Raw genomic sequence first — 19,351 nt, 5'->3', positions numbered from 1 at the left:
GAAGTAGTACTTTGAATGGTTGAATGATTTGTAGAACATATTTGTGGAAATGTCATGACATGGTGTTTTTCAACTATTAATTGAAAAATAAGAATAAATCAAGATTGAGAGGTTAGGAGTAAAATTTGGGGGATGGTGTTGATGATGTAGAAAGGTAACTCATGACTAGACTTGCTTGCGGTTCAAATCTTGGCCAAATTCAATAAGGTAATAATTTGGTCTAGATCCATTTATAGAAGTTTCATATAAAATAATGTGGCATTCATATCCATACATTTAGAGTGAAAAAACTCACTAAAATAAATTATAGTCGCAAAAATGTCAATGCCACATTATTTTGTGAATTTTATATTTAAAAATTATAAAAATATTATTTTCCAAAAGAAAAAAACTACAAGGACAATAAAAAGCTAGATCACTCTTTTTCTAGAAGAGGAATGACAACAAACATACAAGGATTAATGTTCCAACTCACTATTGGGATGACAATAATGGAATTAGAAAGTTCATTGCTAGAAATGAAGAGAATTAAAGCTTTTAAAATAGGGTAAATTTCACACATCACCCTTGAGGTTTGCTTAAATTGCACCAACAACCCCCGCGTTTTTGGAAATGTCACCCAACTCCCTTCCTGTTAATAGAGTGAGTAAATTGACCATTTCACCCATGTATTTCAGCCATTTTTCTCCTTTTCTCTCTTCTCTCTCTTCTCCCTCCTCTCATTCCCTTTCTCTCTTTTCTCCTGCATGCAGATTTTGACAACTATCGTCCCTCCTCTCATTTTCCTTTTTCTCTCTTCTCTTGCATGCAGATTCTGACAACTGTCTTTGTTTGATAGCTTTCTTTTCTTCTTTCCTCAACCCCTCTCTTTCTTTCTCCTCTCCCTCTTTCTTGTTGATCATTGCATGGAAACCCTCATCGATTAGCGTTTTTGATCGATGGTGGCAATGGGGGTTCTAGTAGAAACCCCTATTGATCGATCGATCAATCATCGTTGCCATCATTCGATGCTTCTACCTCGATCAATGGCTGCGATGGGGGTTTTTGCATCTCTCTCCCTCTCTCTCTTTCTTCCTTTCTCCAATTTGGGAAGTTTAACCCATGGTGATTGGGCCTTTGCAATGTGGTTGCCAGAGATTTTCACAAGGCGTTGTTGGTGGTAGGGCCCATGAATTCTGGCTATAAGTCTCTTTCTCCCTCTATGATTTGGGTTCATCTTTGAACCTAGATTTCTACGTTGGATTCAGACCTAATTGAACCCATAAATTTGGGTTTGAAGAACCAAATTCAATCTCTATCTCTATCTCTCTCTTGCTCTCTCCCTAGGTTCAAAGCTAAACCCAGAAAGATCTTCATCACCCAAGTGGTTAATGATGGTCGTCAATGATTTCATCGCTGAGCACTTGTAACTTTTGTTTAGTTTTTTGTTTTTCTATAATAATAGTGGGAGAGGGTATTTTGGGAATTTAGAAAAATTTAATAGGTGTTTATTAAGGGTAGGGGGTAAGTGATCCACATTTATAAAACCCAAAGGAGGTGTGTGCTATTTTGAAAAACGCAAGGGTGGTCAGTGCAATTTAGGCAAACCTCGGGGGTGGTGTGTGAAATTTACCCTTTATAATATATGAATTTGAATATTAGAATTTGAAATATGAGGTTTGACAGAGGTCTTTTATAGTGGGGCATTTACATAGTAGATCTTGTTTGTTACCTGATCTAGTTGGGTTAATAATTCTTACCCTAATATGAATTGAATATTTCGGATCTAGTGCTTGTTGGATCCAAATCAGTTCTGTGTGTAAATGGACCAATTTTGCAGTCCAGATCAAAATTAGATTTGGTCCATTGACCACCCTACATAAGAGACTTGTCTCATATTGGTGAATAGACATGGAGGGTTAGACAAATCTGTAATGATAACTGCTACAAATTGGAGGTTCTTCTTGGCCAATAACTATATTTCTTACCTACACTTTTGCTTGAATCACAAATTGACTTTATCTTTCTTGATATTTGCTTTCTTGTGCAGCCTATTAGTGGAGTGCTTTACCAAGTACTGTGTTATAAATGAAGCTATTCGACATTTTCGTGCCCTTAAAAACTTTGAAGAGGGAACAAAGGTTTTGCATAATGAGGGAAAATATGGTGATCCACTTTCATTGTATCTTCGAGCACTGTGTAGAGAAGGTATTGATAATTATGCATATATGTATATAACCGTTTCCTTGTTAGGGGAACATTTGTTCATGCTAAATATGTCAACTTCAATTTTTCTTGTGAAGGTTTTTAGGCATTCAGCTGAATTTTTGATTGGTAATACATTCAGCTCAACCTTTTTTCAGAATGTTTTTGCCAACATATTCTGTTGTCCCACAGACTCTATATTTGTAGTATGTGAGATTTGTTGATAAAGACATTATTTTTTGTAACATTAATGCCATAAATATGTAAAGTCCAGAAAGCAATAGGTTATTGGTTAAGAGTAATCAAATAAGATCATGTAGTTCTTGTCTAGTGCTTTAGGTTGCTCTTTGTAGTCCTTCAATTAAATCTATCTCATCTGTTCATCATTTTTGAAACCAGGACGGATCATTGAGTTGCTCGAAGCTTTAGAAGCAATGGAAAAAGACAAGCAAACACTTCCACCTAGGGCCATGATATTGAATAGAAAATATAGAACACTGATTAGTTCCTGGATTGAACCTTTGCATGAAGAGGCTGAGCTTGGATACGAGATTGACTATATTGCCAGGTATGTATTTTGTTCGACATCAGAGCCCCTATACCAGTCTATTTATTGTAGGCATAGGTTAAATGATTCTTATAATGTCAACATATATCATTATATCTTGGAAGATCTTTCTACTTAAGTTGTACCTGATATTTACTCTTGTCTTCGTGTCTTACATTTTATTAACTATTATCACATCAATTTATGATCTACAAAATTGATTAGACAAAGCATCATATTTAATGTTCTCATATAATGCTTTTATCTTACTTACCATTTTCTCTCTTTTATTTATTCTTCTTTTGGCATGCAAAGTGTTAAGGAGAATGTTACTTCTAATTACAAAGGATTGAGGAAGCAGAGAATAGAAGGAGAGTTTATTCAGTTTCTTGTTTTGTGGACAGTTTATTTTCAGTTTCTTACTTAGCTTATGTGGCAGCCTGTTAGTTTGTTACAAACAGAAAACACAACCAGTGTTCTATTTGTTACCGACAGATGGCATGTCTGTTATGTTGTTGAGTAATAGAGAGCAGTATATAAACTCATTGCTGACATTTAGCCTGTATCTTTTCTATTAAATGACTAATATGTCACGACAAACAGGTATATTGCAGAGGGAGGATTGACAGGTGAACGCAAGAGATGGGTACCTCGAAGAGGAAAAACCCCTTTAGATCCTGACGCCCTTGGATTTGTTTATAATTACCCAATAGAAACCTCCTTCAAACAAAGGTGTCTTGAGGATTGGAAGATGCATCACCGAAAGTTGTTGAGAACATTGAGGAATGAAGGACCTTTGGCTTTGGGGGTCGTTTCTGAATCTGATTACATCCGAGTCGAGGAGAGGCTAAAGAAAATTATTAAGGGGCCTGACCAAAATGTTTTAAAGCCAAAAGCTGCAAGTAAGATGATAGTATCTGAGCTAAAGGAAGAGCTAGAAGCACAAGGTTTGCCCATTGATGGAACTAGAAATGTGCTTTATCAGCGCGTGCAGAAAGCAAGGAGAATAAATCGTTCAAGAGGTCGGCCCCTTTGGGTACCTCCAGTGGAAGAGGAAGAAGAAGAGGTTAATATCATATTTATGGTTCTGATTAAGTTTCTTATTTATGGACTTCTTGATGTATGTGTCTTTGTAATTCAGGATCTCCTAGGTCTTGTTTGCCTAGTAATCACTAGGGGAGCTTTTCCCCCCCCCCCCCCCCCCCCCCCCCGAGAAATCATGAAGATAGTTTTATTTGAATTGATATGAAGGGCTAATATGATAATTTTGACAGGTTGATGAAGAGCTTGATGAATTGATTTCACGAATCAAGCTGGAAGAAGGAAACACAGAATTTTGGAGACGTCGTTTTTTAGGAGAAGGGTTAAATAATGAACACGGAGAACCCATTGATGTAAAGCTGTCAGAAGATGATGATGTCTTGGAGGATTCCACTGAAATTGAAGATGTTTCAAAAGAGGTTGATGATGAAGAGACAGAAGAAGAGGAAGAGGATACTGAACAAACTGAAATCCAAGTAGGTGATAGGGTCAAGGACAAGGAAGTTGAAGCTGCAAAGCCTCCTCCAATGATTGGAGTACAATTGTTGAAAGATTCTGATGCTACATCCACCCCAGCTAGGAAATCCAGGAGAAGGGTTTCTCGAATATCAGTAGAGGTATGGAATTTTGTGAAGGTCTAATATCATATTTTCTCCCAGTCATTGGTATTTAACTTCATAGTTAGAAGAAGAATAGTAAGTTTAATATCATATTTTCTCCCAGTGATTGGTATTTAACTTCATAGTTAGAATAAGAATAATAAGTTATTTAGTGTTTTGATCCTTCAACATTTTAGTCAAGTGGTGTCTTGGTGTGGTTGTAAATTGGGAGCTATAGTACAAACTCTATTACTTGCTATGATTCCTCAACCTTAAAAAAAAGACATCGAAAGAAACTAGAGATCTTCTAAATTTTGAAGTCCAGATTAGTTCTTTCTTTTGCAGATGGTAAAATGATTGAAGCCAAACATCACGAATTCTAGACAAATGAAAAGTAAATTGTTGAATATAACCCTCTTAGCAACACGTTGTACTGCATGAGTGTGGTGAAAATAAGCTTCAGCTGCTATTTCGGCACTCGGATATAGTGTTAAATCTGCACAGGTTCTCGCATTTCTTAGATGGATGCAAGTGAAGAAGTTAGTCCACAACCAAAGAATAAGGATTGGATCTTTAATATTTTGAACGTTGACAAGAAAATGTACGGTTAGTGGGACATGATGACCAAAAGAATTAATATTATGCGTGTCCAAGAGATGAGATGGGTTGTAGAGAAGGTAAAAAATGTTGACAATGTCTACATATAAACTTTGGTACTAAGGAAGGATCATGCAAGGAATGAAGTGAGGATTACCATGGATATGACTAAAGCATGGGATAATGGATATAAAGAGTTAAAATAAAATAATGTTATGTGTATTTCATATTTCATCAATGATGAGGTGTACAGGACTTATATCCATTTATCCTACTCTAATGTAAGGAAACAATATATTCTAAAGATATATAGAAATCATATACGATACGGAGTTTCTATAGTATAAAGATGTGTAGAATATATAGTTGCTTAATATAAAGATCATAATCCTATTAACAAAGAGAATGAGAGGCATGCTTGTTACAGCTAAAGTTATTCTAGAAGAAGAGATAAAACCAATCTTTTTGGAGGATTAGTGCAAGGAATACCTAGAGAATAGAATATCATTATAGGTTGTGTGTGACACTGTGACTTAGAAATGGTCATATAGATTGAGAATGTTAGTTTGTATAGCAATGACACCAAAACCCAAGAGGGGGGTGAATTGGGTTATTTAAAAATTTGATTGAATTTGAAATTCTTTTTGAGGAAAAATGTGACTTCAATGCAAGTGAGGAATTGCTTGACACAATAAATAAAATAAGAACAAGAACAAAAGAAGAGACACAAGCAATTGATTGTGGTTCGGCTTAAACCAAGTCTAATCCACTCCTTTAGCTCCTCACTAAGAATTTTTCAATCAATTCACTATAATCCTCCTATCTCTCCGGATAGGCCCTCTAGTAACAAAGTAGGAATTTACAACCTCTTGCTTAAACAAGCAAGCTCTCTAGCAACAAGTTAGGAAATTCAACCTCCTACAATCTATGTAGACCCTCTAGCAATAAGTTAGGAAATACAACCTCCTACAATCAATGTAGGCCCTCTAGCAATCTTGTTAGGAAAACCAAGAATGATACAAAAGAGAGGATCTAAGAGTAGACACTCTTAGTTACAAGATTTGTCAAAAATAAACATAAGGCTTGAACAAAATAAACACAAGGCTTGAACAAAATAATACAAATAATAATCAAAGCCTTTAGAGAGAAAAATGAAGAACAAATGAGTATTTGAAAGATGGAGCACTTAAACTTGTAATAAATTCTCTTGGTTATCTTGATTTATCCCTTTGCTCTCTATTTATAGTGCTTCACGAGCTCTTTCAAGAATATAGCCATTGGAAGTGGGAAAAACACTTTGGGTGAGTGGAAAAACTAGCTGTTGGAGGTTCCTGCGACAGAATCGGTTAACAGATGAAGAGCATCGGTCGACTAGTTAGCTAAAATTTGAAAATCGGTTGACAGTTCAGTGAAAAACGATTGATAGTTTCAATGAAAAGCTTCAATTTGTCGACAGTACTGTAGCAAAAACACTGTAGCAATAGGAAAACACTGTAGCGAATGGAAATTATTGTAGCAATTGTCAAAAAAATTAATTTGAAACTTTTCTTCACTCCAAAATTTCAAAAGTATTTTTGATACAATATTTTTAATCAAATAAAAATATAATATACCAAATGTCATCAAGAAATTTATCACAAGATTTTTAATGAAATTGATTTTAATTTTGGTGCTTAATAGATCATATAAAAATAATTTGAAACACCAAGTTAATATTCATTAACAAAATAATTTCATCATCAAAATAAATATAAGTTGGTGCAAATCTCCATTTAAGATATGTATGAATATAACTCTATTTTAACTAAGTATATGAAAATGATTTTTGTTTGAAAACCATATGCTTGAGTGATGACTTAGGGTATAAATCAATTTGTTTTTCATCATCAAAACTAAACACAGGAGTAAAATATCAAAAAAGTGAATAGGTATGGAGATGTACATGGAGGTTCTAGACTTGGAGAAAGATTAATGAGTGCTAAGCTACTTTGGATTTTTCCATGGCACATGAGCCCATCATGAGTAATTTTCCATCAGATATTTCTACCCAATTTGGATCTCACATTAAAAGATTCTGCACTGATAATGCAAGGGATTATTTTAATCACTACTTGCATTAGTTTTTCTAACTGGAAGGCATTGTCTGTGAGTCATCTTGTGTTGATACTCCTCAACAAAAGAGGGTTACTAAAAGGAAAATGAGACATCTACTTAATGTTACTAGAGCTCTTCTCCATCATCATTATATTCCTAAATTCTTTTGGGGAGAAGCAGTCTTAACTGTTGCATATTTGATCAATCAGGTTCCTTCTAAGCTCCTAAATCATTAAAATCCATTTTAGTGTTTGTCATCTTATTTCCTTGATGTTGGTCTTCATACTTCCCTTCATTTAAAAGTCTTTGGTTGTGTATCTTTTGTCCATATTTCTAAGCATCAAAGGGATAAGTTTGATCTTTAAGCACTTAAGTGCATCTTTCTTGGTTATTTCCCTACTCAAAAAGGCTACAAGTGTTATCATCCTCTCACTAGAAAATTCTATGTGTCCAAGGATGTTACATTTGTTGAAAATCAGTCATTCTTCGGGTCCTCTAGTCTTGGTCACCAGGGGGAGAATGTTCCTAGTGGTGACCAAGGTGGTGGTCTTCCTATCTTAGATTTGCCTCTTGAGTTACACCCAATTGTACTTGACTAATTTGCTTCTCCCTCGAGTGAACATGACAGACCAGAAACCTAAGAAGCACAACCACTACCAATGGTGCCATCCCTAGTTAGGTTTAAATGGCTCCCCTTATGTCTTCAAGAGAAGAACTCAGCCTATTCCAGATCCCCAACTTGGACCACCATTTCCTCCAAGTTCAGGTACTGAAATCTCTCATCCCTCTAGTCCTTCTAATCTTGTTCCTAATGACTCGGATCTACCTATTGCTATTAGAAAAGCAATTAGGAGTTGTACATAGCATCCATTGACTAATTATCTCTCTTATCATCGTCTGTCCCCAAAGCATAGAAGTTTCTTGATCTCTTTGGATACTATTGTTATTCCTAAGATAGTTGATGAGCCTTTAAACGATCAGAATTGGATACAAGCAATGTAGGAGGAGATGAGAGCCTTGGAAAAGAATCAGACTTGGAAAATGGTGTCTAAACCAAAGGGAATCAAACTTGTGGCTGAAGGTGGGTCTTTAATCTAAAGTATAATGCAGGTGGCACTTTGGAAAGGTATAAGGCTCTATTAGTTGCTAAAGGGTACATCCAAACTTATGTCATTGATTATCTAGAGATCTTTGCACCTGTGGCAAAGATGACAACAATAAGGATCCTCTTAGCCCTAGTAGCATGTTATGGATAACAGTTACAACAATTTGATGTCAAGAATGCCTTTTTGCATGTAGATTTAGAAGAAGTATTTATGGAGCCACCACTAGGATTTGACAAAGGAGTTGCAGGAAAGGTGTGCAAACTAAAGAAGTCACTCTATGGGCTCAAACAGTCACTGAGGGCATGGTTTGATAGGTTCTTTAAGGCTATGAAATAGATGGGATATCACCAAAGTAGGGGAGATCATACTCTCTTCATTAAACATTCAATGGAGGGAAGAAAGACAGCTTTATTAGTCTGTATAGATGACATTATAGTGATTGGGAATGATTTTGAAGAGCAGAAACAATTAAAGGAGAGTCTTGCTAGAACATTTGAAATCAAAGACCTTGGTGCACTAAACTATTTTCTAGGAATCAGGGCTGGCTTAAGGCATAGGCCAGTGAGGCCTATGCCTACGGCCCCTTAAAAGAGGGGTCCTAATAATTTTTTTTTGCCAAGTTCAACAGTAAAAATATTTAAATATTTTAACATTAAAAATATTTTTTACCCAAAAGGGGCCCCAATAAATTTCTAATGATAAATATTTTGGTATTAAAAAGGGGCCCCAATAAATTTTAATATTTTTTATAATTTTTTAAAGGGACTCCAAATTTTAAATGGCTTAGGGCCCCTAACTCTCATGGGTCGGGCCTGCTAGGAATGGAGGTGGCCTACTCTAAAGAAGGGATTTTTTTGTCACAAATGAAGTATATATTGAATTTGTTAAAGGAAATAGGACAGTTGGGAGGTAAAAGAGCTGGTACCCTAGTAGAACTCAACATCAAGTTGTGGGAAAATTCTAATTGTCAACCTGGTAGACAAAGTAAGATATCAAAGATTGGTGGGGTGACTGATCTATTTGTCACATATTCGACTAGATATTGCATTTGCTGTTAGTTTGGTGAGTCAATTCATGAATAGTTCAACTGAGGAACATATGCAGGTTGTAAGAGAATCCTATATTATCTGAAAACTATACCTGGCAAAGGGATTTTGTTCAAATCACACAATAACTTGGATATTACATGGTATTCGGATGCAGATTTTGCATGGTCTTTAACTGATAGACGCTTTACAATAGGGTATTGTGTGTTCTTAGGGGGGAATTTGGTGTCCTGGAGAAGTAAGAAGTAAAGTATAGTGGCTAGATCTAGTGTTGAGGCCGAATTTAGGGCCATGGCTCTAGGGCTGTGTGAGTTGTTGTGGTTGAGAATTATTTTGGAAGACCTAAAGATTGCTAGTAGTAGACCAATCAAGCTGTGTTGTGATAACAAATCAGCTGTAAGTATTGCACATAACTCTATGCAATGCGATAGAACCAAGCATGTGGAGATAGACAGACACTTTATAAAGGAGAAGTTGGAAGCTGGCCTAATTTGTGTACCATATGTCCCCTCAGAAAAACAGGTAGCTGATTTTTTAACAAAGGGGCTGCCCACCTTTTTGGGAATGGTGGATATCCATTCACCAATTTAAGGGGGAGTATTGGTTCCAGAAGAAAGAAATAAGGAAACTTGGCTAGCATCTCAAAGAGAGTTGTTAGTCAAGCTATCCTTAGTTTAGAAGCCAATCAGATCTTCAACTTTTGGAAATTTCTAAATCAGTATATAGGAAACTTTCCTATATTGTTTAGGAAACTTCCTATTTTTGTATAGTCAAATATTTCCTATTATTTAGCCTTTGTAATGACAAAAGACAGAAATACATAGAAGTCTAGAATTTATGTAGCTGACCCCACATAATGGGATAAAGGCTGGATATGTTGTTGTTGTATTTAGCCTTTGTAAATCCTTCCTATGTTGTACATTCTTAATCTCTATAAGAGGACCTGTATTTTGTATGAATGAAGTAATGAAGAATATATTCAGTTTTCACAAGAAGGATAAGAGAAGCTAATTAATGAACAAAATTATGTGTATTCAATCAATCATGTAAAATTAGATAGAATTTTTACATGATGAATTATTTATATACTGGTTAGAAAAAAATATTATATGGTTGCTCAAGCCCCACGCCCCCCTAACACACACACATGCGCGCGCATGCACACACGCACGGATGGCAAACTAGAAATCCAAATTGAAGTAGGAAATAGAAACATAACATTCCTTAAATAACTAAAATTAAAAAATAACTGAACCTATAAAATTCTAGAATAATTAGAACTCTTATTCTCCATCATTATCTGGCTGATTAGAAACTCTGGAATGTTAAAATAATGCATTGCCACATGGTTGATGGGTTAGTAAAATCTGGTTGACTCAAAAAGATTAGAGAAATCTCAACCATCTTCCTCTCAGCCTGTCAATGAAATGGGAGCCCCTAGCTCTTGCAGTGCCACTACTGCTGGGGCCATGGTAAGCTGATTTGGAAGTGGGTTCTGGCAGCACCTGCAATAAGACAAGGATTATCAATGAAGTTGCTGTTTGGTCGATGTTGGATAGTTCATTTCTTCTTTGTAGTGGGCTTTTAGGATTCTAGCATAAAGTCTATGGGTGCAAATCTGTTATGCAGACTGGATACCACTGTTTATTGGTTTATTTGTTGTGGGGATGTATTTCTGTAATGCTGGAATATTGTGATGGCAGCAGCAGGTTACCAAATTGATGTAGTACAAGCTGAACGTGAAGAATAAAGAGAAAGATGAGAGCAAGAAGAAGAAATATAGAAGAGAGAAAGTGAAGTTTGTAGAGGGTAAAAAAAAAAGAAAAGAAAAGACAAAGAATACTAAGGAGACAAAATTTGGATATTTAATCCTTATATAGGGTCCTATTTATATACTCACACGACCATGCCAAATTATGAATCTGAATTAAATTGGAAAATGAAATAAGAACAAATCAACTTGAAATATCTGAAACTCAAAACACTAAAGTATGAAATCCTAGAGTATTGAACTCTTCATTGCTATCAAAGTCCCTTTTCCCCTTTCCTAAATCAGAAGTCTATATCTTATGCTCTAGTGTGTAAATTTCATGAAAGGGGTTACTTGTGCATTTGGATGCAGGACGACGACGATGACGACTGGTTTCCAGAGGACATATATGAGGCATTAAAGGAGTTGAGGAATAGGAAAGTTTTTGATGTATCTGATATGTACACCATTGCCGATGCTTGGGGTTGGACATGGGAAAGAGAACTGAAGAACAAGGTTCCTCGAAGATGGTCACAGGAATGGGAAGTTGAGTTGGCAATAAAAGTAATGCTAAAGGCATGTCTCCATTACTTTGGTTTTTTGGTCTTCCTCTTTTTATACTTGTACATATCATTGTGTTTCATTCAGGTTCCCATATCTATACGTTTATGTGGTGTTTCATCTCACGTGTTTGCTTATTTTGGCTCCTTACATTATATTTGTACTCTGCATATATTTCGATAGATTATTATCAATGCTGTTAATAGTAATAAAAAGCATCTGCTCAATGCTTCATTATTCCTTCTTCCGTAATAGTTAGACTAAAATACTCTTCTTTCCCTCTGTGTAGATCTGAATAACTAACTTGGAAAAAAAAAATATTGCAGCTAACTGTTATGCTGTATCAAAAACCTCTTCTATTTAGTTGCTTCTGCCATTTTGTTATGCTGATTATGTATATTTACGGCAGATTGGACATTGGAAGCTGTCTCTCTCTTGGTAGTTTGTCAAAATTAATTTTGTTATGAGACTGGGAAAGAAAATAAAAGAAAATGACAGTGCAATGCTCAACTATTGTAATTTCTCTATTTGGTATTACTAAGTATGATATACTACAAAATACCTTTAATCTTTTATACTATTTCTCAGTCCTCTTCCTCAGAGCCTTTGCACAGTTACAAGCTTGTTTGGTAAATGTAATACCCTGTTGATTTTAGTAGTGACATGACCTATACTTGTTTACATCTTGCAACATCACGTAAAAAGTGGTAAACCTCAATATGTGACCCCTCTCCATGAAAGGCTAATATTTGTCAAACTCCTATCTAGTTGTAACAAAACATCCTCTTAGATCAGTTGTGGATTACATATAATCAATCCTTATTCAACATGTCATGTGGTGGTCTGATCTATATCAACTTCAACATTTGACCCAGACAATATATTGTTTTCTTTTTGCTGATTATCTGGTTTTGCTCTTTCTTTTCTTGAAGTACATTACTAAGGCACAGTAGTTTGACCTATAACCAGGAAATATTCTATGTCAAAAGGAGAAAAAACAAGAATCTGAATATCTATTGAGCATGTTGTAATCCTCAAACTCTAAAAAGAAACACAGAAGACTATAACTGACTGCCTCTGTGAAAAAAAAGAAAAGAAAAGAAGAGGTAGATAGGCATGTAAGTGTAAACTTCTTTTCCTCTTTTTTGATAAATAATGATGTATATAACGCAATAAACACCTTAAAGGAGAACCTTATATGAAAGAGAAACCATGCTATGCACAACCAAGAGCTATAAGATCATCATCCATAAAAATGAGGACATAGGAAAAGGAGAGTTAACCCTCAACCAAAAGAAAGGAGAAAAAAAGCAAAGTAACTCTTTAAACAAAAAAATAGAACTCTCTATGCCCTCAAAAGCTTTCCTATTTCTTTTAATGTTAGATTTATTTCCTTCCATGTATTTAGACATGTATAGGATGTGTATATGGTCAACTGGTAGTTAGTAAATAATTAGACTAATTAGTCTCAATTAGTCTTCATAATTTTAGGCTGTAATTAACTCTATAATTTAGGACTCATTCATTGTAATTAGCCTATAAATAATAGAATTGAGAAACTAATCTCTCACATTTTTTCTCCCATTCACTCTCACATGGTATCAAAGCCTGTGTTGAGAAAACCCTAAAGTCCCTTGCTGTGTCTCTATCTCCAACAATAGTCAAACCTTATTGTTTCTCTCTCTACCCTACTCTTTCTCTCTACCTGTAGTTGACCTAACCTATTGGCACTTTTTTGAAAAACCAAACACATCATTATCCTCAGACACCTCCAATTGACCTACCCCTAGTGCTGTGCCGCAATCGGTGAAGGCACGTGCCCCCAAGCGCCACAGCACACAATCTGTTTCCGGCTCCACGTGTCGGCACGTGTAGGCAAGTCCGTCGTTGTCCTACCTCTAACCACTCCAGATTGGACCTCTAACACCCCCTAAGCCTATTTCCTTTGTCAAATCCCTCGTCATATCTGACCTTAGTGACACCATCTCAACCTATGGTGCTTATGTTTCAGCACTTGATGCCTACTGTGAGAGAATAATTTGGAGAGAAAAACCTAAGAGATTAGCCTCTTTTAACTTGTTATTTATAATAGGCATAACGGGCCTTAACCTAGGGTTAATTACAAGGCCTAATAATTATAAATAAAACACACATAAAATATGTACAATTATACTAATAATTCTAACACTCTCTCTTAAGTTGGAGCATAGATATCATATGCTCCAAGCTTGTCACAAATATATTTTACCCAAGGACTCTTTAGAGACTTGGTGAAAACATCTGCAAGTTGATCATTGGAGTTAACAAACTTTGTGACAATAACACCTTTAACCAACTTCTCTCTAATAAAGTGACAGTCGATTTCTATATGCTTGGTCTGTTCATAGAACACTAGATTAGAAGTAATGTGTAAGGCAATCTGATTATTACAAACAATTTTTATAGAGGACACATCACAAAACTTGAGTTCCTGTAAGAGTTGCTTAAGTCGGATGAGCTCCCAAGATGCATTAGTGTCATGACCCTATGAGCAATAAAGGGGTATTATTGTAATAGGGTAGAATAGTTTGTTTTGGATATTTTAGCAATTAGTTAGGAGCACATGGCTGCATGTGCAAGGTTGTTAGGAGACAAATATGCCCATATAAGGGCGCTGTAAATGGATGGGATTCTCATGTTGAATGATAATTGAAATTCCAATTTCTCTCTCTTTCCCTCCCTCTCTATCGTTCTCCACTGTTCCATCCCTTCTCTCCCTAATTCTGTTCAATCTCCCCCTTCAATTCTTCTCTGTTTCCCCCCCCCAAATTCCTTCCAATTACTTTTAAGACCCTAGCTAAACCCTAGGGTCATGACAAATTGGTATCAGAGCAGTACCATCCTCGGCTGTAATTCTGTTGCAGTTCCGATTTGAAGGCGAACTCGATTGGGGCTTAGTGGTGTGCTACTCATTTGGATCGGAAGGTGATTTCGACCAGAGCAGTCATTCCTTGGCTATGAGTTCGGAAAATCAATCGTGTTCAATTAGATTTGAAGTAAGCAAGCCAGATTCAAAGTAGAGCAAATCAAGTTTTTGGGAAAGCGGACACCAAGGATAGGTTCAGGAGGCTCTGTTGAGGTTTCGGTGAGAAGACAACGATATTCCAACGATGCACGCGTTCCCATGCACTGGCGTGTGAGGACTCTAACGACAATGGGTCTTCGGTGGTCGATCGATTTGATGACGATGAACACTGTGGCGGCGGTAGTGCTGGCAAACGATGGTCGGACAACGAACGTTGGGCCTTGACAGGAACGACGATGAGAGAGAAAAAGAGGATTTTTAGGGTTTGGAGACCGCTAGAGAAGGATACATAGCGGCGGCTTAGGGTTTTCCTCATCGGTGGCTCTAATACAATGTGAAAGAATAATTTGGAGAGAAAAATCTAAGAGATTAGCCTCTCTTAGCATATTATTTATAATAGGCACGGGCCTTAACCTATGAGTTTAACTTATGGTTAATTACAAGGCGTCAAGGCCTAATAATTACAAATAAAACACGCATAAAATATGTACAATTATACTAATAATTCTAACACCTCCTTTGCCTTTGAATCCTTTGTTGTCTCCAACCTTAGGACACCCAACATCACCACTATCTAATTGATAGGAGCTGTCAACTATCTCTCATTGGCAGCCTCTGTCGAAATGTGGTTCAAAGGATGAGGCCAAGCCGATCATCTTACCACAGAGGCTAAAAGTGTGCCAACAACCAATTGGGCTAAATGGGAACAAGTTAATGCCTAGTTGTGTAGTATCCTATGGCAATCTATTGATCCGTCATCTTGCAGCTCTTTTACCCATTTGAAACTTGTGTTGACGTATGGAAAGAAGCTAAAGAATGCTATACCAATGATATCTAACGCTTGTATGCTATAGTTTCCAACTTCAAGAATCTTAAGCAAGAGACCTCTATGGAATCTTATATGGGGCTGGGTCGAGCACTCATGCAGGAATTTGATGCTCTTCTCCCTCGTACTACGACCTGCGTTGAATAGACTACACACAGAGAGCAGTTTTTCATGGTTATTGCTCTCTCTGGATTGAAACCTGAATTTGACGCCATTAGACATCAAATCCTGACTAGCTTCACTAATCCTACCATAAAGGATTCTTTCAAAAGGTTGCTAAACATGATAGGTGTGCATAGTGTGTCCTCTTCATCTACTGCTGCCCATCCATCCAAATCTTCGACTCTTGTATCTCAAGCCTCCAACCTAAGAGCAAACAAAGGACGTAATAATAGTCGTCCACGTCCACAATGCCCCTTTTGCAAGAAAATGGGTCATCTTGAGGAAAAATGCTGGAAGAAACATGGTTGCCCAGCTACTCCGCCTGTATCGTCTACCAGTGTAGCTAATGTGTTTCAGAGTGATTCTAGTCTTGCCCTATCTCCAATGGGTTCACAGTTGATACTTATGTTTGCAGCCGAGTATGATGCTTTCCTAAAATTCAAGGCCACACAACAGTTTGAACATGGTAAACCCCATTGCTTGCATTGCTAAAGGTCTCATCTCTTGGTCCTTGGATTATAGATTCTGGTGCCAATAACCATATTTGTGGTAATAAACTTATTTTCTCCTCACTTATCTATTCTGATACTTTACCCATTGTTACCCTTGCTGATAGCACCAAAACTGCAATTAAAGGGGTAGGCCAAACTACACCCAACTCATCTTTATTTTTGAATTTTCTTTTATATGTTCATGGTAGTCCTTTTAATTTAATTTCTGTTAGGCAGCTCTTTAAAACCTTTAACTACTTAGTCACCTTCACTCATAACTCTATTTGTGTGCAAGATTGGGGTATGGGGAAAACGATTGGTGTTAGGCATGAGTCACGGTGTTGCACCTAATTCACCGGTAGCCTACACCTGTATCACCTCTCTCGAACTCCTCCATCACCACCTTGGTCACCCAAATCTCTCTGAACTCAAGAAATTAGTTCCAAGTCTATCCTCTTTATTTGTTTTAAATTGTGAGTCCTATCAACGTGGAAAACACACTCGTAGTCATTTTCCTCGTAGAGTCCCCAAACGAGTTGAGACCCCTTCCTCTCTTATTCACACAGATGTATGGGGTCCTACTTGTGTTTACTCTACTTTGGGCTTTTCTTATTTTGTTAGTTTATTGATGGCTATTCTCGTTGTACTTGGATATTTTTACTAAAAGGTTGTTCAGAGTTGTTTTCCATATTTAAAAATGTTTTGTGCTGAAATAAAGACTTAGTTTGGCAAACTATTTGTGCCTTGTGTAGTGATAATGCTCCAGAATATTTCTCATCTCAATTTACAACATTTATGGCTACTCAAGGCATTTTACACCAATCTTCTTGTTTATACACTCCACAACAAAATAGAGTAGCTGAAAGGAAAAATCATCATTTGATTAAGATTGCTCGAACTCTATTATTGCCTGCTAATCTTCCTTTTAAATTTTGGGGTGACACAGTTCTTATTGCCTGTTATCTTTTTTTTTTGAACTAAGCGAGCTCAATTATATTAATGAAATCATAGAAGATGTACATCAATGACTCAGAACAAGAGAGTTCCAAACAAAACTATACCATCCAAACACCCCCCCCCCCACAACACAAGCCATAAGGGGAAAATGACAACCCAAAATTGACATTATAGCCAACAAGCCTAGAAGAGGGAGAAGAACTTGTTATCTAGGAGTTAGATAATGCATTTTACACCAATCTTGTCTAGGAGTTAGATAATGCACTAACCTGTTATCTTATTAATTGCATGCCCTCTTTTGTTCTGCGGGGTCAAATCCCTCATTGTATTTTGTTTCCTACTCAGCCACTTTATTTCCTTTTTGTTCGTGCATTTGTTTGTGTTTGTTTTGTGCATTATCTAACTCCTAGACAAGATGAGCTCGCTACTAAGGCTCTTAAATGTATTCTCCTAGGCTATTCTCAATTACAGAAGGGCTACAAATGCTATTCTGCTGAGTTAAACTGATACATCATGTTTGCTGATGTCACTTTCTTTGAACAACAGTCTTTCTTTCCGGTTGCTTAGCCAGACTCACAAAGCATTGATTAGGTTTTGCCCATTCCCTTTTATTCTCTTTCCTTGCCTTTAGAGGATTCGCCTATCTCTTCTCCCATAGATCCTCCTCTTCTCACTTACCATCGTCGTCCTTGACCTGTTACCAGAGCCAACCAACTAATTAAGCCAACCCATGCTGACTCACTCTCTCAGCAAAATGTCCCTCCTACCACGGATCTGGACCTAGACACTCTCCCTATTGCCCAATGCAAAGGTAAATGGTCTACCCTTAATCCTTACCCCATTTATCATTTTTTGAAATATGAATGCCTATCACCTACCTATTGTGCCTTTATTTTGAGTCTTTCTTATGTCCCTATTCCTAAAGATATAGGTGAAGCTTTATCCTATCTTGGTTGGTGCTAGGCTATGATTGATGAGATGGAAGCCTTGCACTCCAATGAGACGTGGGAATTGGTTCCTCTCTCGCAAGGAATGACCACAGTTGGTTGTTGATGAATTTTTACTCCCATGATTAGCCTTGATGGAACCATTGATCATCTCAAAGCGTGTTTGGTCGCTAAAGGGTACACTCAGATCTTCGGGCTAGATTACAATAATACATTCTCTCCAGTAGCCAAGATGGCCTCTGTTCGTCTATTCCTCTCTCTAGCTGCTATGCATCATTGGCCACTCCTCCTTCTTGATATTAAAAATGTGTTCCTTCATGGTGACTTGTAGGAAGAAGTGTACATGGAGCAAACACCTTGGTTTGTTGCCCATGGGGATTCTGGGTTAGTTTTTAAACTCTATAGGTCTTTTTATGGATTGAAACAATCTCTTCGAGTGTGGTTTTGGTTGGTGTAGTACTGTGGTTCAGGTATTTAGAATGACCTAGAGTGAGCCAATCACTCCCGACACTCACCATCACAACAATGCATCTACCTCATGGCAGCTCTTATGGACTGTTTCAATCCATATAGAGCCTTCTTTAATTTGCACACCACTTTTTCCTTGGTTGGTGGACCAAAACCAGGTGGCAACTCTATATAAATCATCTCCTCTAGATCCCCATGCAAAAAAACATTTTTAACATCATATTGTTGCAATGGCCAGCCTAAATTAGCAGCTAAGGATAAAAGTACCCTTGCCGTATTCAATTTTACAACTGGAGCAAAAGTATCAAGATAGTCTACCCCATAAATTTGTGTATAACCCTTAGCTACCAGCCTTACTTTGTACTTGTCTAAGGATCCATCTGATTTATACTTTATAGTGTAAACCCCTTACATCCCACTAGATGTTTCCCTTTAGGCAACTGAACCAACTCCCAAGTTTGATTCTTCTCCAGGGCTGCCATCTCAGGCTCTATGGCAGTCTTCCAATTCTCATTACCTATTGCTTTAGAAAAGGTTTTGGGAATAGGAATGGTATGAAGGCCAGTGAGAAAGGCTTTATGTCCAAGTGGCAGTTTAGAATAGGTCGGGAATAAATGTAGAGGATGTTTTGTGCAAGTCCTTGTACCTTTCCTAAGGGCAATAAGCAGATCAAGATCACCATTAGAAGCTTCAGGTTCAACATCACAATTAGAAGATTCAGGTTTAGCATCAAGTATAGGTTCAATAGGTGAAATACCTGGTGAAATGTCAATAGGACTGGTAGTGGCAGGACTTGAATTAGATGTTGTAACTTGCATAGGTGGAGGAACCAATACTTTTCTCCTTGAGTATACCTGCAGTGGACAGGAAGTAAGTAATGGAGGCTTCCCTAGTGGCATACTTGATGAGTC

General features: G+C 37.0%; 1 protein-coding gene across 1 annotated transcript in view; it reads left to right on the top strand.

Annotated features, from left to right (window-relative positions):
- The window catches only part of LOC127806499 (uncharacterized), a 56,512-nt gene that overhangs the window by 15,460 nt on the left and 21,701 nt on the right, over positions 1-19,351 (top strand). The window contains exons 7-11 of the mRNA XM_052343842.1: positions 2,030-2,187; positions 2,584-2,752; positions 3,335-3,797; positions 4,006-4,389; positions 11,337-11,540. Of these exons, the coding sequence (XP_052199802.1) occupies positions 2,030-2,187; positions 2,584-2,752; positions 3,335-3,797; positions 4,006-4,389; positions 11,337-11,540 (1,378 nt within the window). The remainder of the gene's footprint in view (positions 1-2,029; positions 2,188-2,583; positions 2,753-3,334; positions 3,798-4,005; positions 4,390-11,336; positions 11,541-19,351) is intronic.

This window comes from Diospyros lotus, chromosome 7, assembly GCF_014633365.1.
Source record: "Diospyros lotus cultivar Yz01 chromosome 7, ASM1463336v1, whole genome shotgun sequence".
In the NCBI taxonomy this organism is placed as follows: Eukaryota; Viridiplantae; Streptophyta; class Magnoliopsida; order Ericales; family Ebenaceae; genus Diospyros; species Diospyros lotus.
This window is presented reverse-complemented; position numbering and strand designations above follow the sequence as displayed.